Source organism: Artemia franciscana, chromosome 15 (genome assembly GCF_032884065.1).
Source record: "Artemia franciscana chromosome 15, ASM3288406v1, whole genome shotgun sequence".
In the NCBI taxonomy this organism is placed as follows: Eukaryota; Metazoa; Arthropoda; class Branchiopoda; order Anostraca; family Artemiidae; genus Artemia; species Artemia franciscana.
This window is the reverse complement of record NC_088877.1, coordinates 42,476,618-42,504,599: the sequence shown is the minus strand read 5'-3', so window position 1 is coordinate 42,504,599 and position 27,982 is coordinate 42,476,618. Positions and strand designations below refer to the sequence as shown.

At 34.5% G+C, this 27,982-nt stretch overlaps 1 protein-coding gene across 1 annotated transcript; it reads left to right on the top strand.

Annotated features, from left to right (window-relative positions):
- Window positions 1–27,982, top strand: LOC136036501 (uncharacterized). The gene is made up of 3 exons (XM_065718789.1): window positions 1–151; window positions 19,086–19,189; window positions 27,219–27,982. The coding sequence occupies exons 2-3, from the start codon at window positions 19,120–19,122 to the stop codon at window positions 27,902–27,904; spliced, it is 756 nt and encodes a 251-aa protein (XP_065574861.1). The 5' UTR covers window positions 1–151; window positions 19,086–19,119; the 3' UTR covers window positions 27,905–27,982.

Below are 27,982 nucleotides of genomic sequence, written 5' to 3'. Positions count from 1 at the left end.
ATAAAGGAAATTTTCTTTATTTGTTCCTTATCTGACTGATAAGGCTTGAAACCAACTGTTTTTCTGACCAATGGTTTTACGCTTTTCTATAATTTTTACTTTAACAAATATTCTTGTTACCTGGAAATAGGATAATATTCAAATATTACAGGTAGTTCTTTTCAAGAAGCTTTACCATTTGATTATTAAGAATTTGTCTATGAAATTATTCCAGAAATGATGACATAGTATCAGTCATGGCAATTATTATTTTATTGAGGATGTCTAGACATATTTTAAGGAGGGAGGGGGCAGTAGCTGGCGAGATGTTAGGGGGGGGGGGGGTAATTGTCACTATGCTGAGTGAGAATTTAGCTTAAACCGTACTTTTTAGAATCTCTCTGGTGGGAGCGGGGCTTCCCATCCCTAGCTGTAATTACAAGTAGATGCTTAAGTTCCCCTGCAACAATGAATTTTCAGGGATCAATCCTTTTATAAAGCAACATTTTGTCCGTGGTTTTCCATGCCCACATCTTTTGTTATAATGGGTGGACTCAGGGTCATCCCTAGGGGTGGTGGCGCCCAGGCTAAAATTAATTACGCCCCCTCAAACATAAATTAAAAAAAGCTGTAAAATCCCCCAGCCGAGGTGCCCCCTTCAATTACCCCTTCAACTATGCCACCCAGGGCAGCTTGCACCTGTCCCCATCCCCATTTGAACAGCCCTGAGTAGACTCACTAAAATGAGTCAATGCTTAGGCCACAGAGGTCTAACGCTTCAAGTATCAACAAACCTGATGACGACATAGCAAAGAACCCGTCGAAATATCGGTTAATTGAAGAATCAATGCCCGTAAATAATCATCTTACAGAGAAATACTACAGCATACTATGGTATTTTACTCTAGATGGAGGGGCTTCCCTTTCCTGCTTCAACCACGACCATTACTATAGTAATTGAACTCTTCTTAAAGGACTGAAGAGAGTTTCTCCTGGGGATTGTTTCTATTGGGAGTTAGTTCGCTTTGTCAACTGAATAGCGGATGGGATTATTTCAAACCGCTTACAAGTCTCCTAATGAAAGTCACGGTTGCCATATTTTCGTTGATTTTTCAAGCCCAAAAGGAGTTAATTTTTTAGTCAACTTCCTGTTTTTGCATTCATCTAATTTTTGCACTAATTCGGTTTTCAAGTATCTTTATAGCTAACTTTTGCACTAAATTGCGCTAATTTATTTAAACTCCAATGGCGAAACGTTTTTTTTTTTTGCTCATAAATTTTTTTTTTGCCCAATTTGTGTAAACTTTCTCAACTGGATAGTAACTGTAAAAGTAAATCAATTTGACCGAAGTTTGGTTTTGATCGGGCAAAGTGATGGAAATGTATGGAGGCAACGTCACGATTTGCAAGTATTTGTGAGAGCCTCTTAGGGTTATTTTTTTTATTCTTGGGCAAATTTTTTGCTTTAAGTGCTATGGCGATAACTACCATCGCCTTGAATATAGGAGAGTTATTATTGGAACTCTGTAAAATAACAATCAGGGGTCATATGAATACGGTAAATCTATTCATTCACAAATCATTCCATTCATCCATTAATGAAGGACAAATACATTCATTCATAATTACAAAGTACGGACGAATTAGCAAAGCTAAGATTTTATAGAACATTTAAAACGTTTCAGCGTTTAAAACGTGATCGAAGGGTCAATATATTTGAGTTGTTTGTCTATTATATGTCACATTAACATATTTAATTGTCTGAATGAATCATATGTGAATCATTTTCTCAATCATTTCTTGTATCTAGGAGAAAACAAGGAAATAAAAATGATAAGGAAACTGATCAATAGCACATTGAAGGATGCAAATGCAGTACGGTAGGTGGCTTTCAGCCACTTCCTGCGCCCCAGCCTTAGAAAACGAAATATACAAGGATATACAGAAATAGGGGATATACAGAAATTATATTTCGTATAAGGATATACGAAATATACAAGGAGTGGTAGTATATGTAATACTTGAAAGAAAAAAACTACTAATAATTTGCAGCAACACCAAGCCGCTTGAGGCCAATACAGCTGTGCATACTCCTCATCCACCCTATTCTATAGGATGGCTCCTACTTCAATCTGTCAAAGCTATCCTCTTTGCACTCCCCCAAGAAGTCCCAAAGCAAATAAAAATAAATAAATCTTTTGAATGATATTCTTTGATTGAATCGTCACGTTTATTCCAATAAGTATTTCTCAACTGAAGGTTAACTTATACAAAAAAAGAAGCAAGATTCGAAAGACTGACTTGATTTGTTTTAAAGTACGAAGGACATTAAAATAAAATGATTTTGCCCTCTAGACCTACTTTATATCTATTAATACATGACAACTGCAATTTTCAAACATTTTGGTTTGGTTGTATCAAAATTATGTTTTTTATGTTTACCTTTTTAAGGCAGTATCGAATTTTCGTCATAACTGTACTTACTTAGACTTAGATCCGCCTATGCCAGAGGGCGCATAGGGCAGTGACGGTTGGCCTCCAACTTGGCCGATCTTGTGCTAAACACCAAAGTTCATTCAGAGTGGTTCGGAGATTCGTCGCTTCTTTCATCAGGGATCGACCAAGTGTGTTGCATTTTCTTCCACTCCTTCGAATGCCAGGTGGGGTCCAACACCATACACCGTGTGGGAGGCATCCTTCGCTTATGCGTGCCATATGCTCCCAGTACTTCCATCTTCTAATTCTGATTTCGTCGGTCAACAGTGGATGTTCGGTATCAGCCCTTACCTAGCCTACTTAGCCTACTAATACTAGTAGTATTTTCTCAGTATTCTTTGAAAGGCTCCAAGACTCACATCCATGCAAAAGCACAGACAGTACATTACTCCTAAGCAATTGTAAAATCAACTTATGGAGGTAGTCTCTAAATCTCCAAATATTCTTCCGCTGAGAAAATGCTCCACCTACATTCGCTATGCGTAGCCTGACTTCTCTATCGCCGTTCCCATCTTGAGTCATTGTACTACCGAGGTACTTAAAGTCTCTAACCTCTTCTATATCATTGCCTTCGTATCGAATGCCAGCTTACAAAGGCTGTCACATCTCCGTTTGACATACTTTTTGTTTCGTCATCATTAATTTTCAGGCCCATATCTTCATATGCCAATCTTCAGTGGTAAGCTCGAAGAAAAAATCTATAAGTGTTGCGAATAATATTGGAGATAGTAAACATCCTTGGTGTACACTGGACTTGACAGGGAACCACTCTGACAGCCCATTCTTCGTCTGGACTGCACAAACCTGTGCAGCATACAGGGCTTTAATCACATTCCCAATTTTCGGAGGTAATCCATACGCTAGAAGAATTTTCCACATTGGCTTTTGGTGCACAGAGTAAAATGCTTTCAAGAAGTCTATAAACACTAAAATAATATGTACTTGCCATTCATTTGATCCCTTCATTAGAACAAGAAAGCTAAATATCAGATCGCAGCAGGAGCGATATTGTTGTAAACCATGCTGCTCATCCCTTAAAATCAACTTGAGTTTGGATTCTACTAAGTATTCAAAAAAAAAAATTAGTTTTTCTAACTGAAAGTAAGGAGCGACATTAAAACTTAAAACGAACAGAAATTACTCCGTATATGAAATGGGTTGTCCCCTCCGCAATCCCTCGCTCTTTATGCTAAAGCTTTTAATTGTTTTAAAAAGCAGAATTGTGGTAAAGAGTCAAACTTTAGCGTAAAGAGCGAAGGATTGCGGAGGGGACAACCCATTTCATATACGGAGTAATTTCTGTTCGTTTTAAGTTTTAATGTCGCTCCTTACTTTCAGTTAGATAAACTAGTTTTTTTAGGTAATTTCTGAACGTTTTTGAATTAATGCATGTTTGATTTTGGCTCTCCACACATAAATTATTAAAATGAAATTTACATTTTAATTCCTTTTTTGGCTAAATGGCTTTCTCTTAGTTCTGATCAGACGATTTTGAGAAATAAGGGATGGGGAAGGAGGCCTAGTTGCCATGCAATTTTTCGGTTACACAAAAAGGCAACTATAAGTTTTAATTTTTAACGAATATTTTTATTAGTAAAAAAATATACGTAACTTAAGAATTAACTTACGTAACAAACTTTCATATTCTTAAATTTTTATTATGTATATGAGGGAGTTTGTACCCTCGTACAACCCCCTCACTAAATTTACAAACCCCCTCAACCTCGCTCTTTACTCTAAATCGTAAGTTTTGTGCTGATTCTTTAAGAATGACCCCTGAATCAGAAAGGCCGTAGAATAAATAGTTGAAATTACTAAAAATACTATAGCATAAGGAGCGAGGTATTTATCTCCTCCTAAATACCTCGTTCTTTATGCTAAAGTATTTTTAGAACCCCTCATATGCGTAATAATCTCTGTTCGTTTTAAGTTTCAATACTACTCCTTACTTTCAATTGAAAAAACTTTTCCATGTTTATTTTTTCATTGTTTTTTTTATAGTAATTTTAGAAAATCCTGCGCCCTTTTCATTGAATTTTTCTTCCTCCATGACATATTTCTCCAAGGAAAGCTCCTCCCACATAGCCCCTCCCCTCAAACCCACCCCCAAAACCAAAAAAAAAAATCCCCTGAAAACGACTGTACACTTCCCAATAACCATTATTACATGTAAACACTGGTCGAAGTTTGTAACTTGCAGCCCCTTCCCCAGGAACTGTGGGGGAGTAAGTTATTCCCAAAGACATAGTTATTATGGTTTTTGACTATGCGGAACAAAATGGCTATCTCAAAATTTTGATCTGTTGACTTTGGAGAAAAAATGAGCATGGGAGGGGGCCTAGGTGCACTCCAATTGTTTTGGTCACTTAAAAAGGGCACTAGAACTTTTCATTTCCGTTAGAATGAGCCCTCTTGCAACATTCTAGGACCACTTGGTCAATACGATGACCCCTGGGGAAAAGAAAAAAAAAACAAAAACAAACAAACAAATAAACACGCACCCGTGATTTGTCTTCTGGCAAAAAATACGAAATTCCACATTTTTGTAGATAGGAGCTTGAAAATTTTGCTATAGGGTTCTCTGATACGCCGAATGCGATGGTGTGATTTTCGTTAAGATTTTGTGACTTTTAGGGAGTGTTTTCCCCTATTTTCTAAAATAAGACAAATTTTCTCAGGCTCGTCACTTTTGATGACAAAGACCAAATTTGATGAAATTTATATATTTAAAATCAGCATGAAAATCCGATTCTTTTGATGTATATTTTAGCATCAAAATTCCGTTATTTAGAGTTTCGTTTACTATTGAGCCGGGTCGCTCCTTACTACAGTTCGTTACCACGAACTGTTTGATAATCTGACATAGAACTTTATTCGTGACAGTCAGGAGTGTGATACCTCTTCAGCTATTTCATGATGTCCTTCGACCTTTCATGAAGAGTTTCACGATAATGACTTTGTTCAGGTCGAAAAGGATACCCTAATCGTCCAGCACTTTACTAAGCAGCTTAAATAGCGGGTGAGTGAGAGCTTTTCTCCCATATTTCAATAGCTTCGGAGAAACTCCATCACATCCAGCTGCTTTCCCGTTTCTTAGCGACTTCAGAGCTATTACAACTTCGTGAAAGTGGATGGGGCCCGAATAGAAATCTAATTTAAATAGGGGTGCGTCCGGGACCAACAGGAGCTCATGGCGTATCGGCTTGTTCAGAACATCTAAGAAATATTTACTCCAACAGTTCTGGACATCTACCTGATTGGTAAGCAGCTGCCCACTTTTATCCTTTATGAACGGGAAAGGGTTTGTTTGCGTACCGAAAAGCTTCTTAGGGTTTTACTATCACCCCGACTACCTGTTCTTTCTGCCTCAGCTGCTATGTTCTCGGCATATGTTCTCTTGTCATTCCTGGCAGACGTTTTCAGTCGCTTATTGGCACATTTATACTTTTTTTTTTTTTTTTTTTTTTTTATGGGCACACTGTCTGCAGTGTACAGACAAGCTTTCTTTTTATGGGACGTGTTTTCTTTTTATATTGTTGTTAATAACTGATAAACCCTTCCTTATCATTTATACTTCAAATCGTGAAAATTAATAATAAAAATTAATTAGTTATAAATTTGACGACGCTTTTCATCCGTAAAAATTCAAACATCGGTTAATTTCCAAAGGCAACTACATCTTCAAATGATAGCTACAGTTTCTTAAGCATTTTTGGTGCCAAACGTTTTTGGTTTTTTTTTGTTGCTGATTTTTCGCCCATGTTTTGCTTTTACTTTGTTTGCCCACTAATATCGGAAACTGCAAAACTGCACATGGAGGTCTTGTTTATTAAAAAATAAATTCCCAATTTTTGTTTTATTTTCAAGGTATTTGGTTCAGTGGCTAATTTCCAAAAACAACTTCATCTTCAAATAAAAGCTACAGTCTCGTAAGCTTTTTTGGTGCCATATGTTTTTGGACAATTTTTTGCTGATTTTGCCCATGTTTTTGCTTTTGCTTTTTTTCCTCCAATAACTGTTTCCTCCACAAAAACTGCCCATGGGGGTCTTCTTTATTAAAAAAAAAAACTATTCCCGATTTTGTTTTATTTTCAAGGTTGGCCGAGTTGGTTGGTGCGCTGGATTCGGGATCCTTTGTCTGAGAGGACGCGGGTTCGAGTCCCGGTGTACCCAATTCTTCAGTTGGGACGGGGGTCAGTGGCGTGACTCTGTAAGCTTAGCCAGAGTCGACCCAGCTCTAAATGGGTACCTGGAGAAATCTGGGGAAGGTAAACAAGGAAGGGTGTGTGAAAGCACAGGATGGCTGGCCCCCAACCCCCCATTGCACTTCCTGGCTGAAGGGCCAAGAAACGGAGATCAGCACCGCCGGTAGGGACTGTAAAGTCTAATGCCGTATCCTTTACCTTTTTTTTTTTTTTTTGGTTCAATCGATTAATTTCCAAAAACAACTTTATCTTCAAATGGAAGCTACATTCTCGTAAGATTTTTTCGTGTCATATGTTTTTGGCTTATTTTTGTGATTTTTCGCTCATATTTTTGCTTTTGCTTTTTTTTGCCCGCTACTGCCGAAAACCGCAAAACCACACATGGAGGTCTTTTATATTCAAAAATAAATTCCCTATTTTTTTTCATTTTCAAAGTATTTGGTTCTGTAAATTTCAATTAACTAATTTTCAATTAATATTTGCATACAGATGTTTAATTTTATTAATATCCGTGTGCATAATCATTAGTTAATTAATTACAATCAAATTCAATTTTCACTGTCGATGGTACTCAAAAGAATGTTAGAGATTGTGTTAGTATCACAGCAAATTACCGAGAACGAAATAAATGTAGAGATGCTTGGGTGTGGCACACGGAAGCAAAATTTTACGTTTTTTTCTATGCAAACTCTTCAAAGTTCAGGGTTTTTCTTTATTTTTCTGTTTTGATTTGCCACGGTAAAAAAACAACAGCCGGTAGATATTGTTCCGCCGATTGTGGATTTAACGGTCTTCGACATTAGTCAGTTGATTCAAATAGTTAGTAAATACCCAGAAAAAGTCCACAAAAAAACTATAGAAATGTATATTATGGAGTGTAATTGATAAGGGGACGCACGATCTGGTTACCAAAAAAAGGGAGTTTTACGAATGGATATTGGGTTTTACCTTTATCAGGACTACCATGCTTACTTTTTACAAAAACTTGTTTTAAGAAATAGCGACGGCGCTTTAAGTGAAAATTTATTATATATATAACTATTCTTATCTATTATATTTATATTATTATTATATTTCTATTTTTATTATATTTATTTCTTTATTATATACTAGATGTTGGGGTGGCGCTTCGCGCCACCCCAACACCTAGTTGGTGGGGGTGCTTCGCGCCCCCAAGCCCCCCCGCGCGCGTAAGTCGTTACGCGCCATTGTAGTTGTGTCCCTGTGTCCCACCTGTGAATATAGAAAGATATATATATATATATATATATATATATATATATATATATATATATATATATATATATATATATATATATATATATATATATATATATATATATGTTTTTAATTACGTAAAACTTGCGAATATACAACATTCTTCGATGTACCATTGTCTGTGCATATAAATAGATTGTCAGGTTTACTGACTCTTGAACATGCAACATAAAATTATCCATGGGAAAAACAATCCGTATTCAGATCTATACCTGATTATTATAATGATTGCCCTTGAGCTTTGTTGATGGTGATTGCTAATCGAACATTCCCTGTATCCCCGTCGTCATTTATATATCCCCCTGTGCCCCCGGCATCCCCCTTGTAGTTGTGTCCCTGTTTCCTGGTCGTCATTTATATTCCCAGTATTCCGGTTGTCATTTGTGTCCCAGTGTCCCAGTCTGTAATTTCTCTTTGAGCGTCCCAGTATTCCCTGTGTCCCGGTCGTCATTTGTGTCCCGGTGTCCCGGTCTGTAATTTATCTTTGAGTGTCCCAGTCTGTAATTTCTCTTTGAGTGTCCCGGTCGTCATTTATATTCCCTGTGTCCCGGCTTTTAGTTTTCTTTTTCTCCTTTATTTTTCAGTTTTTTTCCTTTTTTAGTTTTTTTCTTTTTCAATTTTTAGTTTTTTTAGTTTCTTTTTATTAGTTTTGTTTTTTTTCTTTTTATTTTTTTTGTAGTTTTTACCTTTTTTTAGTTTTTTTTAGTTTTTTTTCTTTTTTAATATTTCGTTTTTTACCTTTTTTTAGTTTTTTACCTTTTTTAGTTTTTTTAGTATTTTCTTTTTAGTTTTTTTGTAGTTTTTACCTTTTTAAGTTTTTCTTCTTTTGTATTTTACCTTTTTTAGTTTTTTTCTTCTTTTGTATTAATGCTAAAGCCAAGGTTCGAACCTGGAACCTCTCGGACCTGGAACATAACGCTTTACCAACTCAGCTACTTCGGCTTGAATACATTCGTTTTTGAATTGGTATATGATGTGTTCCGGTCGTCATTTATATTCCCTGCGTCCCGGTCGTCATTTGTGTCCCGGTGTCCCGGTCTGTAATTTCGTCAGTCGACAAACATGACGTCAGATGACAAACAACTTCGTGACGACATACAGATCAATCCTTATAATGACGTCAGTCGACACACATGACGTCAGTCGACACACAAACATGACGTCAGTCGACAGACCCACAGACAAACAACTTATATATATATATATATAGATTACTGTCTATTTTCGAACGTGAAACAGTTCAAAATAGGGATGATACCTTTTCATTGACAGTTTTATTGACAGCAGTAAACTGCTGATGATGAACACTGTATATGTGTTCGAAATATCCAGTTAAATAATTTTATATCTATTCACTGTCAATAAAAAGGTATCATCCCTATTTTGAACTGTTTTACTTTCGTCATGGAAAGGCAGTGTGGTCTTCGAAGTTATCTACTATCTATTTTTGTACTTGTATTTTATATCGAAAGTATAACAGTTCAACTACTACTACTAATAATAATAATAATAACTCACTGTAGCACCAAGCCGCCTGGGGACAACACAGCTATACACGCTCCTCCTCCAACCCAATCTATTCAAGGCCTCCCTCTTTACACCCTCCCAAGAAGTTCCCATTTCCTTTAAATCTTTATTCATGACATCCTCCTAATCCAGACGACTTCGTGACGACATACAGATCAATCCTTATAATGACGTCAGTCGACACACATGACGTCAGTCGACACACAAACATGACGTCAGTCGACAGACCCACAGACAAACAACTTATTTTTATATATATAGATTACTGTCTATTTTCGAACGTGAAACAGTTCAAAATAGGGATGATACCTTTTCATTGACAGTTTTATTGACAGCAGTAAACTGCTGATGATGAACACTGTATATGTGTTCGAAATATCCAGTTAAATAATTTTATATCTATTAACTGTCAATAAAAAGGTATCATCCCTATTTTGAACTGTTTTACTTTCGTCATGGAAAGGCAGTGTGGTCTTCGAAGTTATCTACTATCTATTTTTGTACTTGTATTTTATATCGAAAGTATAACAGTTCAACTACTACTACTACTAATAATAATAATAACTCACTGTAGCACCAAGCCGCCTGGGGACAACACAGCTATACACGCTCCTCCTCCAACCCAATCTATTCAAGGCCTCCCTCTTTACACCCTCCCAAGAAGTTCCCATTTCCTTTAAATCTTTATTCATGACATCCTCCCAATCCAGACGAGGATGCATTTTATATATTTATTTTATATTTTTTTTAGTTTAATTTATTTTATATATTTATTTTATATTATATATTTATATATTTATTACTTTTATACATATTGTTATATATTTTTATTATACATATAAAATATATGTATATATTTTTGTATTTATTATGTTATTATATTTACATTTTATTTTATTGTATTTATATTTTACATTTATTGTTTTTATTATTATTTTATTACATTTATTATATATTCAATAATTATTATATTCATATTATTTATTATTTAATTTATTATTTATAATTTTTAAATATCCTATGATGTTAACAAAACTAAAACTCCTCCCGCCATTATGTTCGAATTAAACGGTAAGAAAAATCAAAACAGCGTGATAGAATTGAGAAAATCTTAGATTATATTGTGTTAAGAAATTCTCGTCGTAAAAATGGTGTACAATTGAAAATTCTCTGCTCCAACAAAAGCTACGAAATTCCTGCTAGGAAATTCCTGTAGTAAAAACATACCTTATTGAGAAGTCTTCGGGAAAAAATGCTAAAAATAGAACTGGAAAAGGACGAGTTAATACTTTTGAGATTTTCATATTTGTTACACTGTAAAAACTATTTTTCTTAAAATAAACCATATTTGAGAAATCTCAGAAGAACTTACCTTAGATTTTAATTTCCATTTAAATAGAATACTTTCAATTAAAGGGTCGAAAGTGTGTTCCCATCTCAAATAGAGCTCAAGAAAATTTGTACTTTTTTTCTTTCCAAAATGTGTCACATCTTTATTTTTTAACTGCGAAATAAATGGGATTTTGAACTTTTACCATAAAGATTTCTTATCTTGAAAGCTGGATACAACCTTTCTTTTGAAAATAACTTTCTTCTGTTCGTCAATAACAACTAAAAAACCCTAAACATATTTTCCAGTTCTTTGCCCACTTATAAAATTTGATTGAAATTGAATATAATATGATATAATTAAACTGATATAATAAACTGTAACCAATATAATAACAATTTGTTGTTATCCTCTATATATAACAAAGACACACTAAGAGGAGTGTGAACAAAAAGAAAAACGAAAAGGTCCCTGACAAAATCAATGCACGTGATGACGTCATAACCCTTAAACGCTCATTTAGTAAGGGTCGAATACCACGAGATTTTACAACTTACAATACTAGGCACTTGATAGAAGACACATCAGCACACCATTTTGAATTACTGTAGATAAGAGGTTGTCATACATTTTGATTTCAACCTGTGCATTAAGCTTGAAACCACTGTTATTTTAGTAAATAAATATATGATGTAATTAAATACTTTTTGTGCCTTAAAAATTTTTTTGAACTATGTTTACACACAAGTTTTTCAAGTATGTACTTCAAGTACCGTTGATAGTGACAATGGAAACTGACTATTTGAATTTTTTAGTAGAAACTTCCGCAGACGTATATTATCTTAAAAAAAAAGAAAATTAGGGAATTGAATTTTAATCAAAAATACTTCTATGTGCAGTTATGTAGTTTTTTAGTAGCTGGCACCAACTTCAAAAAAGTAGAAAATTACGCAGCCGTATATTTATATCTTAGAATTAGTGATGATTAGGGAATCTAATCTTAATGAACAATATTTCCATATACAGTTATGCATTATTTTTAATAGCTGGCGCCAAATTAAAAAAACAGAAACGTGGGTGAAAAATCAGCAAAGATAAGTCTTAATAGAAACTTACGCAGCCGTGTAGTTATATCTAAAAATTAGGGATAATTTGGGAATTTAATTTAATCAAAAATATTTCCATATGGAGTTTAGTAGTTTTTTTTAGTGGCACCAAACTCCAAAAATAGAAACGTGGGTGAAACATCAGCACAAAATAAGATAACTTGACTTACTTTTGACTTACGTCTCCTGCCGGGCACTGCTCGGCGTAGAAAGTGACGTCTGCCTCCTCCATCGGTTTCGGTCCATGGCGAGTATTTGCACTTCGCCCGGTCTTATGTTTGCCATCGTCAGGAGCTCTGACAGGCTGTCGGAGCAAGTTTTCTTCGGTCGGCCGTGAGGTCGCTTCCAACCGACTTTGCTAAGGTCGAAGTCATAGATCATGTTTGCGGGTAGATGTGGTGGTATTCGAAGCAGATGCCCAAACCATTGTAAGGTTAACTTGGCTGCTTGAGTTGAAAGCCGAGACTGCTTTGTGAGGTGCAGAAGCTTCTTATTGCTGACGAATACAGACCATCGTAGGCACTCAATCCTCCTCGGGCTCTTCGACGAAATACATCGATTTCCTTGAGGGTTGGAGCTTATGCTTGTCATTTCTCGGCTCCATAAAGCATAACAGAGCCGACTAGGGCGTTGAAGATCCACTGTTTCGTTGTATGACTGATGTTCGGTTTTCGCCAGAGGTGACAGTCCAATATGCCCATGGCAGGTGACGCTTTGGATAATCTCGCCTGTAGCTCAGGGAGAAGCGAGCCATCTGAAGAAATTATGGAGCCCAGGTAGGTAAACAAAAAATAAAATAGAAATACAAAAAACGACACAGTTCAAGAAGTTTTTTTTGGAAGGTGCAGTTGCCTTTGGGAATCAACAAACTATTTATACTTGAGTTTTAACAGATGAAGAGCCTTGTCTGATGTAACTAATTGAACGCTTGTTTATCCTCACTTTTAACACGACAACACTGACAAAAAAATGATACTGCCTTAAAAACTTCTTAATTTCGTTTGAAACAATCGCCAAGAAAATTTATTAGGAACGGCCGTTTTTAGGTATGAATAGAATTAATGTTAGTTTCTAAGTGTCATTGTAAATCTGAAGGCACAGATGGCACATTTGGCACAGAGGGCTAACCATCCATGATGGCACATAGGCACAGATGGCGTATATAACCCATAGGGCTAAATATCCACTAAACATCACATGATGTTTATTGGAAGTGTATTTCATTGATGAGTCCACTTCCCCATCGGCCCTACGTCAGCTGGGATTGAGCCCGGGCCCCATAGCCTATTGCCAGGGAGGAGCCGATTCTCGTGTTAAACCTTAAGATATTTGATATCAGAAGAATTTGATGCTTAAATTCACAGCGAAAATAATCTAATGAGCACTTATCAATTAAACCGCACATGTAATGTGATACAGAGAAAGTAAATGCATTGTCATTGCCTAATGTATATCAACACTTTATTGCACAGTCAAAATGGATAGTCACGATTTTATAAAATGACTTTCGAAAGGACTTCATTAATTTCATCTAGATTCTAAATATAGTTTGCGTAAGACAAAAAATAAAAGGTAGTTAAAAGTAGGTGTTCTGTATCATAAGTTGAAGGTGTGCATGAATTTTCCTTTCCGACTCTGAATTTCACCCTCCTTCCTGTGATGTTCTTGGCTCTATGTCCATTCTCACATCCTTATTATTCATATTGTTTATATATCCTTTATTGTTATCTATATATATAAAAATAAGTTGTCTGTCTGTCTGTGGATGTGTGGATCGGGTGACGTCACCTGAAAAAACTGGATCAGGTGACGTCAAAACTGAAAAAACTAAAAAAAGGCAAAAACTACAAAAAAAACTAAAAACTAATAAAAAAAATAAAAAAGCTAAAAAACTAAAAAAACTAAAAAAAGGCAAAAACTACAAAAAAAACTAAAAACTAATAAAAAAGCTAAAAAACTAAAAAAACTAAAAAAAGGCAAAAACTACAAAAAAAACTAAAAACTAATAAAAAAAATAAAAATGCTAAAAAACTAAAAAAACTAAAAAAAGGTAAAAAACTAAAAAAACTAAAAACTAAAAAAAACTAAAAAAAAGGAAAAAACTGAAAAATAAGCTAAAATAAAGGTAAAAACCAATAAAAAATTAAAAAAAAAACTGAAAAAACTAAAAAAAGGCAAAAACTACAAAAAAAAACTAAAAACTAATAAAAAAAGTAAAAAAGCTAAAAAACTAAAAAAACTAAAAAAACTAAAAAAAGGTAAAAAACTAAAAAAAATAAAAAATAAAAAAAACTAAAAAAAAGGAAAAAACTGAAAAATAAGCTAAAATAAAGGTAAAAACCAATAAAAAACTAAAAAGAAAAAAAGGAAAAAACTAAAAAAAATTTTCATCTAAAAAACTAAAAAAAACTAAAAAAGGTAAAAACTAAAAGAACTAAAAAAGAAAAAAATAAATGACGAAACTCAAAGAGAAAGCGACCAGGACAAAAGGAATGTTCGATTAGCAATCAACAAAGCACCGGGACACAGGGAGTATAAATGACGACCAGGACATAAGTAAAAAAAAAAAACTATCTATATATATAAAAATAAGTTGTCTGTGGATCTGTGGATCAGGTGACGTCACCTGAAAAAACTGGATCAGGTGACGTCAAAACTGAAAAAACTAAAAAAAGGCAAAAACTACAAAAAAAACTAAAAACTAATAAAAAAATAAAAAAGCTAAAAAACTAAAAAAACTAAAAAAAGGCAAAAACTACAAAAAAAAACTAAAAACTAATAAAAAAGCTAAAAAACTAAAAAAACTAAAAAAAAGGCAAAAACTACAAAAAAAACTAAAAACTAATAAAAAAAATAAAAAAGCTAAAAAACTAAAAAACTAAAAAAGGTAAAAAACTAAAAAAACTAAAAACTAAAAAAAAACTAAAAAAAGGAAAAAACTGAAAAATAAGCTAAAATAAAGGTAAAAACCAATAAAAAACTAAAAAAAAACTGAAAAAACTAAAAAAAAGGCAAAAACTACAAAAAAACTAAAAACTAATAAAAAAAGTAAAAAAGCTAAAAAACTAAAAAAACTAAAAAAACTAAAAAAAGGTAAAAAACTAAAAAAAATAAAAAATAAAAAAAAACTAAAAAAAAAGGAAAAAACTGAAAAATAAGCTAACATAAAGGTAAAAACCAATAAAAAACTAAAAAGAAAAAAAGGAAAAAACTAAAAAAAATTTTCATCTAAAAAACTAAAAAAAACTAAAAAAGGTAAAAACTAAAAGAACTAAAAAAGAAAAAAATAAATGACGACACTCAAAGAGAAAGCGACCAGGACAAAAGGAATGTTCGATTAGCAATCAACAAAGCACCGGGACACAGGGAGTATAAATGACGACGAGGACATAAGTAAAAAAAAAAATTAACAAAACTAAAAAGAAGGTAAAAACTACAAAAAAACTAAAAAGAAAAAAAAACTAAAAACTAATAAAAAAAACTAAAAAATCTAAAAATCTAAATAAACTAAAAAAGAAAAAAAAAGGAAAAAAATAAAGGAGAAAAACAAAACTAAAAAACGAATGTATATACAGACCGGTACACCGGGATACAAATGACGACCGGGACACAGGGAATATAAATGACGACCGGGACACAGGGACACAACTACAACGGGGACACCGGGGGAAACAGGGGGATATAAATGACGACCGGGACAAAAATACTAAAAAGAAAAAAAAACTAAAAACTAATAAAAAAACTAAAAAATCTAAAAATCTAAATAAGCTAAAAAAGAAAAAAAAGGAAAAAAATAAAGGAGAAAAACAAAACTAAAAAACGAATGTATATACAGACCGGGATACAAATGACGACCGGGACACTACAACGGGGACACCGGGGGAAACAGGGGGATATAAATGACGACCGGGACAAAAAAACTAAAAAGAAAAAAAAACTAAAAACTAATAAAAAAACTAAAAAATCTAAAAATCTAAATAAGCTAAAAAAGAAAAAAAAGGAAAAAAATAAAGGAGAAAAACAAAACTAAAAACGAATGTATATACAGACCGGGATACAAATGACGACCGGGACACAGGGAATATAAATGACGACCGGGACACAGGGACACAACTACAACGGGGACACCGGGGGAAACAGGGGGATGTAAATGACGACCGGGACACCAGGACAGGGAATGGTCGATTAGCAATCACCATCAACAAAGCTCAAGGGCAATCATTAGAATCATGAGGTATAGATCTGAATACAGATTGTTTTCCCATGGACCATTATATGTTGCATGTTCAAGAGTTGGTAAACCTGACAATCTATTTATATGCAAAGACAATGGGACAGCAAAGAATGTTGTATATTCGCAAGTTTTACGTAGTTAAAACCATATATATATATATATATATATATATATATATATATATATATATATATATATATATATATATATATATATATATATATATATATATATATATATATATATATATATATATATATATCTATATTCACAGGTGGGACATAGGGACACAACTACAATGGCGCGTAACTATTATGGCGCGTAACGACTTACGCGCGCGGGGGGGCTTGGGGGGGGCGCGAAGCGCCCCCACCAACTAGGTGTTGGGGTGCTAGTATATATATAGCTAGAGCTAGTATATATATACAACAGCTAGTATATATATATATTTATTTTATACATGTATATACTTATTATGCTATCTTTATAAGTGAGCAATAATTGTGCATTCATTTATATATATTTTTTCTCGGAAACAGCTCCATATTTTTTTTCCAGAAAATTGATATCTTGGGATATTCTCGCATTAAAAAAAACAATCTAGGTAGGTTTGAAGTCTGAAAAATTTGTTAAGAGCTTTAATCTTGGTTTTTTCAAATGACGTCATGTACTATGTTAGTACATAATAGAAGTATTTTTGTATGACATCATATCAGCATTGTCTTATATGATGTCATGCAGAGCATAACTAAAATTTTTGAGTTTTACTGCATCAATTACTTATGTAATATAATGTCTGTTGGAAGGCCCAGACAACGACAATTTGCAGTTGCAGTTACTATAAATGAGGATTCTTTGGAACCAACACCTGAACTATCAAACGTGATAAGATGTGAAATTTGACAACGTGGACCATCAATTACGACAACACCAATACGGGTAGCTAAAGCAAAGGCCATTGCAAAATTGTCTGGAGTAATTAAAATCCAAAAACGTATCAAAATGAAACTAAGAGCAAAGATACGGGCGGTTAGAAGATACACAAAAACGATAATTAGAGCGAGACACCGGATTAAAATTTGTATAGATTGGAAGGATGTAAAAAGGTAGCGATTCCAAAGTTTAACCCCAAGCTGAATAAGTATTTCTTTCGACTTATTAGGTCTCGAATACGAGCGGTTGCTGAAGCTATTACAGGTACTAGGAATTTTTCATTAGCGGGATGTTGAGCTGAAGGACATAGTTATGGACATTAGTGTCCAATAGCTGGCAAAATAAATGGTAAGGATGACAAACAAATGTCCCCCCTCAGCCAACTAGGTCTTGAGGAAGATAGGTGTGCGAATCAAGATTACAATAGTAGAGCCCACAGTTAAGATAGCAGGAAAGCATAGTTCTCAAATGTTGGAGGTTTGAAAGACGAAGGAGGATTGCTTAGATGCTTTCTGAGGAATTGTCTACTGGTTACTTTAGGTACCCATTTAATTGACGGTACTTTAAACAGTAAGATATGCGAAAAACATGGTTCTATTCCACTTTCTATGACTATAAAGAGAAAAAGGTTGTAATGACTAGGACACGTTTTGCGAATGAAGGATGATAAATCGCCAATGTTCGTCCTTTTCGGTAGGTAGTCATTTTGGGCCAAAAGAAGAGCAGGTCCTCTCCGAATGAGGTGAAAAAAAGTCGTAAGCAAGAATTTAGAGGAAATTGAAACTTCTTGGCACTGTTAAAGGGTGGCTCGCGTTCATCCCTGGTAAATAGCCACCGTGGGAAAAGGACCATTTCGAAAATACCCTTAGCAAAAAATCTCCCCTTGGAAAATACCCTTCCTGAAACCACCTCCCCCAAAAAAGCTCCGAGTTACGGCCTTGGGAATTATACATCAAGTGCTACCTCCACCCTCCCTTACGGCTAATTCTGTATTTATCTGATGGATTAATGAGAGTTGCGGTTTTTTAGCATTAAAATGCACCCTTTGAGGTATTTCCCTCCCTCCCAAATTACAATACAATTAGAAAATAACATTGTAGAAGTTTAAGTATTTTTTTTAAGTTTTGTAATTTGTCCGTTGCATACAGATAGTATTTGTTACTTTCCAGGGTGGGGGGTAGTTTTCGGGGGGAATTTTTCCGGTGGGACACCTAGAGCAGTTTAAAGAGGGATACTTTGAATGGATCAAGATGGATGACTAGTGTGCGCAGCTGTGTTGGCCTTAGGCGGCTTGATGCTACGGTGAATTGGTAGCAGCAGTAGTAGTAGTAGTAGTAGTAGTAGTGGAGGCAACGAGCCTTGGTGGCCTGGGCCTTAACTCAATTTGGCTACTCCACTCATAGTAAAAATAAAATTAACTATGAATCAGTTGAATTATTTGTAAATTGCATTACTTGTTAAGTGGCTGCTTTGAATCAGTGATACACGCAGGGGAACAGCCTTCAGTCCCAGCCCCCTCCCTCCGCTGATTTTAAAAGTTTACTGTTCCTCTAAAATCATTCTGCATAATTTATATTTTGTTAAGGGATTTAATGATCACCCCTTAAAAAAAATGGTCGTTTCCCAGAAATAAATGACCACGACCGTGCCTCTTCTGAACAAATTTTTCGGAGTTGGAAATGTAATATATTTAGTAAGGGGACAGAGAGAAAGAGAGAAGAGATGCTAGTAGAAATGAGTGAAAGAGAGAGAGAGCAAAATATGGAGAAGGAGGTAGAAAAAGAGTAAGGGAGAGAGACAAATGAAAGACAGTTCCTCAAAATTCCTAATACCGAAAAGGAATAAAGACATCATATGCTTTGAGAATAATATAAAAACCATGCAAACAATTTTTAAATGTATAAAGGGTTCAAAAGTTCAAAGTGAATAGAGTAGTTCAGACAGGCACATTAAATCATAAACAAAGAAGTAAATTAAATGTATGTTGCCTTTTTTAGGTCAGACCAGCTGACGTCTTTTTAAAGCATCTTGATGGCTGAGCTTCAGTCAGACTCGTGGGATCATAGTGATCAAGTCGAAGTGATGGGAGTTAGCGTAACAGGTTCGTACTTACTAATTAACCTATGTGATTAATTTTATATTATTTTGTATATTCATTATCTTATATTATAATTTATTTGGTATATAATTAAATTATATTATTTAATATATTGTATTATTATTTTAATAATTTTATATTATAAATTTGTAATTAACTGAGGCATACCCCTAGGATCGGGGCTGTTGAGAAGGAAATAAAATATGTTAGTATAATCTATATAATACACTTTGACTATAGTTTTACTACCCCCCCCTGATATATATATAAATTGGAAATGTATTTGTATATTAGGAGGGGTTGAGGGTAAAGTATAGTGGAACTGCAGAGATAATGTGTTAATTAAAATTATTCTGCATATTATGAAATAAGAGTTGTATTCTAACATGTTTCTTTCTCAGCAACCCCAATTCTAGGCCGATACCTCAACTTAAAATCTGCTGATGCATTATAACTTTGGTGGGGGGAGCGGAATGTGTTGAATGCTTTTAGGGGTACCTGTGTGATATAGCCACGGACCTAATATTCTTCATCTAAGTAGAACCTGTTTCCCTAACGCTCAATCTTATTAAAATATACGTAATTATGATAAAAAAAACATAATACTTTAGAAACAAATTTGGGCTACATATTTGCACATTAGTGGGGGGGTAGGGTTAAAGTATAGCGGGTCTGCTTGCCTAATATGTTAGGTACAATTATTCTGCATATTATGAAGTAGGAATTATTCTCTGTTTTCACACTATCAAAATACTTTACTCCCTCCCCCCCCTAATGTACAAATATATAGCCCAAATTATATATTTTCCATCTATTCTGTCACTTCTTTTTGTCTTGTCTCACGCTAAGGTGAAAGAAACTAACGAGAAAACCGGTTCTACAGTGCGTCAATGCATGAGAAATTTGGGTGATCGGGGCTATAACCTATAAAAGCTCTTTCGGTATTTATTTCTAAGCACAAATTCTTAGATTTAGAAAAATATAATTGCTACACCCGATTCAATAAAAATATGCTAATACCATTTATAATTAAAATGAAGATATTGAAAAAAGGGCAAATCTTTTAATAATACAGTGAAATTTACAAGAATAAAACAATAGTTTATTTTTTGGAAAAAATCTGAATATTTGGAAAAAAAGGAATGAAAAATGCTTTCAAAAGGAAAAAAAGGAATGAAAAAACTATCTAAAAGAAATTAGCACACACAAAATGATGAGAATAAAAGCACAACACTATATGGTACAAAAAAAAACAATAAAAAGTGAAAGCAAGTCAAGTTTTATAAAGTATAGTCGTTATTTTTGTATAGTGTTGTTGCATAGGGTTTGTGTTTTTGAGTAAAAATCTCGTTTAGGGGCTTCTTGCTATCTTGCAATGTAGCTGAAATAAGTGAATAAAACTTCCAGGAATGAATCTTAAGACAAAAATATATCACGAGAAGGTATTGGCATGCCAATGTGTTTTCAAGGGCTTCATGCCAGGTTTTGACCTATCTGAATCATGAAAAGATTTTTTTTAATTAAATTGAATTTTCAATCTCTTTTCCATTGGCTTTAGTTTTTGAAAGTTCAACTCCTATAACTTTAGTAGAATGCTAAGCCATATCAAGGTTTTCTTTCTGAAAATTAAGGTATAAATTTACAGATCTTTAAAAACTGAGATTCTGCAAATGCATGAGGCTTATGAGCAGAAGATTTACTTTACAAGGCTCCTTGTGTGTAACAGAAACCTTATAAAAGGCTATTGAAGGTCAGTACCCTTTGGAGGGGGAGGAGTGAATGTTAGGGCGTCACAATATCTTCCTAGGGGACCATTTATTCTCCAGTCCCATTCTTGACAGTTTCATTTGCCTCACTACTACTTTCCAAGATATACCAATGCCCCTTAATTTGTTTTATCTTTTTTGCTCTTGCTATGGTAATGGTGCAACCTTATTATATATAAATCGCAAATACCTTGAAATAATTTCCCAACGATTTCTCCTCCCCACACTCACCTGCCTAGAAACACTTTCTGCAGTTATTCAGATGTCAAAATTGTTAACAACTTAAATGCAGTAACACCTCTATCAACCTGTTTTAGGAGGATAAAGGTCCCTGTCTAAAAACGTTCAATAGAAATTTTCCTAACAGTGTAAACTTCCCCCAAATTAAATAACCAATGCCACGATACAGATAAAAGGCAACATACCCTTGAGCGTTTCGGAGCTAACGCATTAGCCTTGACTTCATAAAGAGTGAAATCTGTCCCCTGTATTAATTTTTCCTTGCCAGTTTCTAAAATAAGACAAAACACAGTTTTTATTACAGATGAAAAATAAAAAAAAAGGCCATTTTTATTAACAAAGCACGATAAAACCTCAAAATGAATTTCCCTGGGAGTGCATATAGTTGTTGGGCCCGGGACAAATTCTTGAATGAAATCAATAAAACCATTCGAAAACAAAGAAATTGAACAAAAATAGCTGAAAGGAAAAAAGTAAAAAAATAACGTATTTTTAAATGAGCAAAATAGAAAAACAAATAACTAAAAAAAAACAGGTTAAAATTAGCAGAAAATACCCCCTCCTCCAACAACCAAAAAAAAAATAAAAACATCAACAAATTTCCTGAAATTAGAGATTATAATTGAAAAATATACGAAAATCAAATATCCCCATGCAAAACTAAAAAATAGGGAGTAGGCTCATCGCAGGGATTTGTCAGAAAAGATGCCCACAATGGAATAAAATAAGATATTATATCCATCAGTTCAAGAGGCAACCTCTTGCGGGCATTTTTAAAGGGCATCAAGTTGTATGCGACATCAAAACAAATCTTGGGGGCTAGATTTCTGGTGGCATGGGTGACTGAAAGTTTTGGTGGGTGACTTTATCCGAGGCAAGCTTTTCTTGGGGGACAAGTTTTTGTAGTGTTTTTTTCAGGGGTAAATATTTCCCAGGTTAGATTTCCAAGAGCTATAAGAGTGGCTTTTTCTATTACTTGGTAGCTTAGCCAAAACTGTCAATGCTGCAAATTGGAAAAGAAATAAGTTGCCCTTACTGGGCAAGACTAAGACTGGGGTGCGATGACACAATAAAATGATTATGAATAAGGAGGGTTTGAGGGACCGTGACCAAAGCAGAAGCTGTATAGCATGTGCTTTTTCGTTTTTATTTAGAGCCTCTGTAAAATTCGGGCCTTATAACATATTATTTTTTGAAATCCTTCTGAACTGTAAAATGCAGTCTCACATATTTCATATATTTTAAAATACAGTCGCATATTTTTTTCCACTTTTTTCGCTCTCTTATAAAATTAATGCCTTGTAATGTACCGCCTTTTGTATTACTGCAGCTGAACTGCGAAGTGTGGTTTCATGAATTCTTGTACATTTTAAAATGCAGACACAAACATTTTTTCATATTTTTCACTCTCTTGTAAAGTTTGTGCCTTTTAACATACCGCCCTTTGAGCAACTGTAGCTGAACCGCAAAGCGCAGTCTCATATGATTTTGAACATTTTAAAATGCAGCTCTATTCGTTTTATTCTCATATTTTTCACTCTCTTGTAAAATTTATGCCATGCAACATGTCACCTTTTGATTTACTGCAGCTGAGCTGTACAGTGAAGTCTCATATGCTCTTACACTCATTGTATTGGTAATCAGAAGTTCTAGTGCCTTTTTTAAGAGTCAAAGTGATCAGAGCGCAGCTAACCTCCCCCCCTACATACAGAGACACAAACACAAGCACGTCGTATTTTCTTAAGATGCATCCAATACATATTTTGGCACAGGTAATTCATTCAAAATAGTCCAAAGATCATACAACAGGGCTTTTGAGGTTGATACAAATCACCAGAGAATAAGGGTGATGGTTGTAAATTAAGCCCGTTGAGCATTTGAGGTTTTTATATAAAGGACGGTTGTATAAACTTTAGAGGTCAGTCATTTGGTTGAAATTGGAAGTTCTAGCTCCTTTTAAGGGTCAATAGTGATAGAGGTCAACAAGCCTCCCCCTCTTTTCAACAAATTTGTATGATTGAAATTGTGCAATGACTGTTTTGTTTAAAATAGTCCAAAGAGCATATAAAAATTCATCCAAGGTTTGAACATCCATGGGGCAAGGGTTTTAAATTGTGCCCTGGAACATATAAGGCTCTTAGGGAATGGGTTGCCGTATTAAATTTTGATGAATCTCTTTTGATTTTAAATTAGAAGTTATTAGCATTCTTTTAAAGAGTCAAAGTGATTTTAGAGACTTCCCCTCATTTTCCCATCATTTTCCATAACAAACATCCAAACAAAGTTTTGAGACATAAGTTTTTTTTAGAATCGTTGAAATTTTCAGTAATTATGTGTTTGAGGATGTCAACCCCCCACCTTAAACCTCAGGACAGGAGCTGCAAGTTATGCTTTATTGTTTACAAATAGTATATTTTATTGAGAAGAGGTATGCATGTTTGACTTATACTTTCCCAAAATACGAACGGCATTAAGATGAGTCTTTCAAGGAATGTTGTGGGGAGTTCTGAACCACATCATAACATGTCATGTGTTTATGGATTGTCAAGAGGGCTTCCCTCAGGAATGACTGAGCCTATTAATTTGGAATTTTCTGGAAATGATAAGAGAGGTAATCAATTGACCAAAAAGGCAATATTTACAAGCTATTACTACTACGACTGCTGCTGCTTGTACTGCTACCAAAAGTACTGTCACTACTACCGCTAATATCCCTAAAACTAACACTTCTGTAGCAAGTACTACTAAGACTGAGGATATTAAAAACAATATTTGAGGAAATATTGAGGGGAAAGTTGAACTAAATTACTACCTACTATGTGCATACAGATTGCTGATACGGGCGTATCAGCAATATTTTTGGAACGGCTTATCATACCAAGAGGAAACATCAGTGGCATCATGAGAGGGATGTTCAGTTGACCAAAAGGCAAAATTTAACTGTTACAACTGTTATTAATACTGCTGCTACTACTATTACTACTAATAATAATACACTATTACTGCTACTGCTGTTCCTACTACAACCACTACTACTTTGATACTAGCACAATTAAGGCTACACACATGAAGGTGAAGATTTAACAGAATATTGAGGGAGAAATTTGAACTAAATCTAAACACACTATGCGCATTTAGATTGTTAAAATTGATTTGGGTATTAAGTTGAATCTTTCAGAGAATTGTTAAAGGGGAAGACCAATTGATGAAAAGGTAATATATGCTTTTTACTACTAATACCACTGCTATTTTTTCTTAAGCTACTACTGCTGCTAAACTATTCCAACTACTTCTTCAATTACAACAACTTGTGAACTTTAAAGTTTTGACCTGAAAAGGGCGTCAAAAGGGTTTCAAAGCGCATTAACAATTTTTTGAAACGCCTACGTGTCAATATAAAACTTGTGGGGCATCATGAAAGCAATGTTCCACTGACCAAAAGGCAATATGCACATGCTACTACCTAATAATACTAATAATACTGCTACTGCTAATAATACTGCTACTACTACTTCTGCTCTGCTAATATAGCACTAAAACTGTAACTACTTTTACTACAACTGAAACTACTGTGATAATAGTACTATTCAGGCTAAGTCTATGAAGATAAAATTTGAGAGGATATTGATGGCAAATTCAAACAAACAAAAGAGACTATGTGCATTTAGATTGTCAAAATAGCGTATTTTAGGAATTGGTTTGAGCATTAAGTTGGAACTCTCAGAGAATACTTAAAGAAGATGATCAATTGACCAAAAGGCAATATGTGCACACTACTACCAATGCTACAGCTACTGCAACATCTACTAGGTACTAGTAAAATCGCTACTATGGTAGACTTTTGTGGATATGTTTCTTGATTTCAACTGCCTCTTTGAAACTCACATTTAAATATTGGAACAAAATAAATAGCTTTTTCAACTGCAGCAAGAACATAAAAAGCCCTATTCTTTGTAGTGGCGTTTATAAAATCCCCTGTTCCTGGGGTTGCTTCTATATTAAAAGGTCCCATCAAAACCTAGGAAGGAGATTATCAGAACGTAAATCTTCAATCAACTAAGCCTTGAGTATACATCAAAGGCCCAAGAACTCTGATTCAATTTTGGCTAAGGGAGTATATGATAACCCAAATAACTTAACTTTGTTTGATAACACCACCATTATTTCCCCCGTTAAAGGTTTCACACAGTGTTGTGTCAATTGAGGAAACGGGAAAACCCTAAACTCTTGTGAATTGACGCCACTGTCCTTGCAGGTTATCAGGGAGGCAGTTCAAAAAGTAGTACTGCCACAAAGGTAAAATGAAAGGGTTGAAGGATAGGCAAATTTGCCATTTGCCTAGGCAAATTGCCAAGAACTTGTCAAAATGTTTTGTTGTATTGTATTGTATCAGATTAACGACGCTTCTTGACTATTAAGGTCCCTGTGTCGGCCCTGCAGTGCATTGCTGCAGCATGATTCGATCTCTGGGTCCCGTATTACCAAGCTAAGGTCAAACCCACTGCGCCACCACAGGACAATGTTTTGTTGTTATGTTGCATGTTCGCACATTTGAATTTTACGCTTTGTAGCAAAAGTATGACATTACAATCAAGGAAAAAACGTCATTCGTTGATTATTTATCGTAACTTGTAAATGAATATATGAAAATAAGTGTTAGCTTTTATTTTGTACTGGGGACGTCTGCGAAAATGTCTAGAAAGAATATTTTTGTCTTATAATAAAATTTACTTTTTTAGTAATTAGTTATTTACCGTGAAATGTAAATTTTTCTACTTAAATATTTTCAGGTGCTAACGATGATGTTAATATCACTGTCTTAGGAGTTATACTGGGATTGACAAATTACAATTAACTAAACTTTTCTCTTGTTATTTACCATAAAATGTATTTTTCATTCTTAACAGTTTCAATTATTGACGATGCTGAGAAAGTGGATAAATATTTTCAAACTAATCTGAAGTGGCGCCGATCACGTTTAGGGTCCATTAATGTGTCATTTCGTATTTTGCAAAAGTGAATTAACATTACGTAAAAAGCAATTGGTATGACAACTCTACATGTATCCAGGGGCGCCTGTGGGGGGCGGCTGAACCTACCCCCTCCTAGATGGTTTTTCCCTGTCCCTGGGTTTTTAAAAGTGCAATTTGGGTATTTTCATTGAAAAAACAACAAAACAACCCCAAACCACGTCAATTTTTAACTAATATTTTGGGTCGCCTTCTATATATTCGTTAATTGGCTCCCCTGCGTGATATTGAATCCCATATAGGTTAATATAGCGGTTTTCATAATTCTTAAAAACCTTTGTAAACTCTGTTGGTCAATTTTTATGATATGTTTTGGTTCATTTTAATAGTCAGCCGTCAATTTATTTCAGATTGACTTATTTTTAGGCACATTGCCAAAAAATTGCACAGCAGTTCTTTGAAATGAATGCAAATATAAAACAAACTAGGGTGTAATATGGCTAGTGGAAATTGGGGGACTGGGGCGGTCAATTACGCAGAGGAAAAGAAAGAAATTTGGATGAAAAGCACATTTGAAAAAAAACTGATTTGAAAACGGACTTGGTTTGTCTATGTTAATATTCATCTCTCGATTTATTCAACAAATCAGATTGTCTGTATGTAGCCTATATTGTACAAAAATTCTAATTTTTCAGCCCTAATTCTTGAATATGTTGCGCTTAATAGAATACAATTATACCTTTCCCTTCAGATTACGGATATACTATAAATTAGGAAAAATAGTCAATTCGAATGATTTTATATTATCAACAAACTGGAATTACCTTATATTTTGTCTCTAGTCGCCAAGTTTTTTAATTTCTCTTTTTAGGGACAATGCTTAAAAAAATTTATCATATTTTAATCTTAATTGATTTGGATTCTGAATAAATGAGGCTTGCCTCCTATTCACTTTTTTTTTACTTTTTTGCTGATAGTTTCATTTTCAAGGCTTGCGTTTGTTTTAGGTAATTTATTTCAAGTCACAAAATTAAAATAATTCATTGACTGTTTCAGAAAGTTCATTAACGATGCCAGAATCATTAAAAATGCGGCATCACGACCCAAATCGAGAGAAGAGATATTCGAACGGCAGCTTAGTATCAATTGACGGTCCGAAAACTATGAATCAAGAGCCTTTATCACCGGAAGATGTTAACTTACCCCAGTCGTTTGTTGTGAAGTATCTCGGCAAGCGCGAAGCTCGAGGACTGTGGGGCATAAAAAATACGCGAAAACCAGTGGATGAAATGGTGAATGCCGCAAAGTCCTTGAAACCAGGGCAGCAGCTTCCTCACATTCAGCTAAAAGTTTCCGAAGAAGGTGTTGTGCTCAGTGATCTACCGCAGAATGTGAATAAAAATTTTACTGCTGGTTTATACCCAATCGATATTGTCTCGTATGGTGTGCAAGATGTGGTGTATACACGCGTGTTCGCAATGATTGTTGTAACAGAAACTGCTGCATCTGGTGCTGCACTACGTGATGGACGATTCCCTTTTGAATGTCATGCGTTCGTTTGCGACAGCCGTATTAGTGCCAAAAGGTTAACGTTTGCTTTAGCAACGTCTTTTCAAGCTTACAGTCGTACTGTGGCAACAAAAGGCGAAAAAGTAAAGCCGAAAAAATTTGCTATTGACTTGAGGCCTCCTGAGGTAATTGCAAATGAAATGGAGGGAGACGAGGAAGATTCTGAGGCATGATTTATGTGTGATTCCTGTTATAGTGTTTTTTTACGATATTATTAACCCTATGTTTTAATAAACGTGTAAATAGTTGAA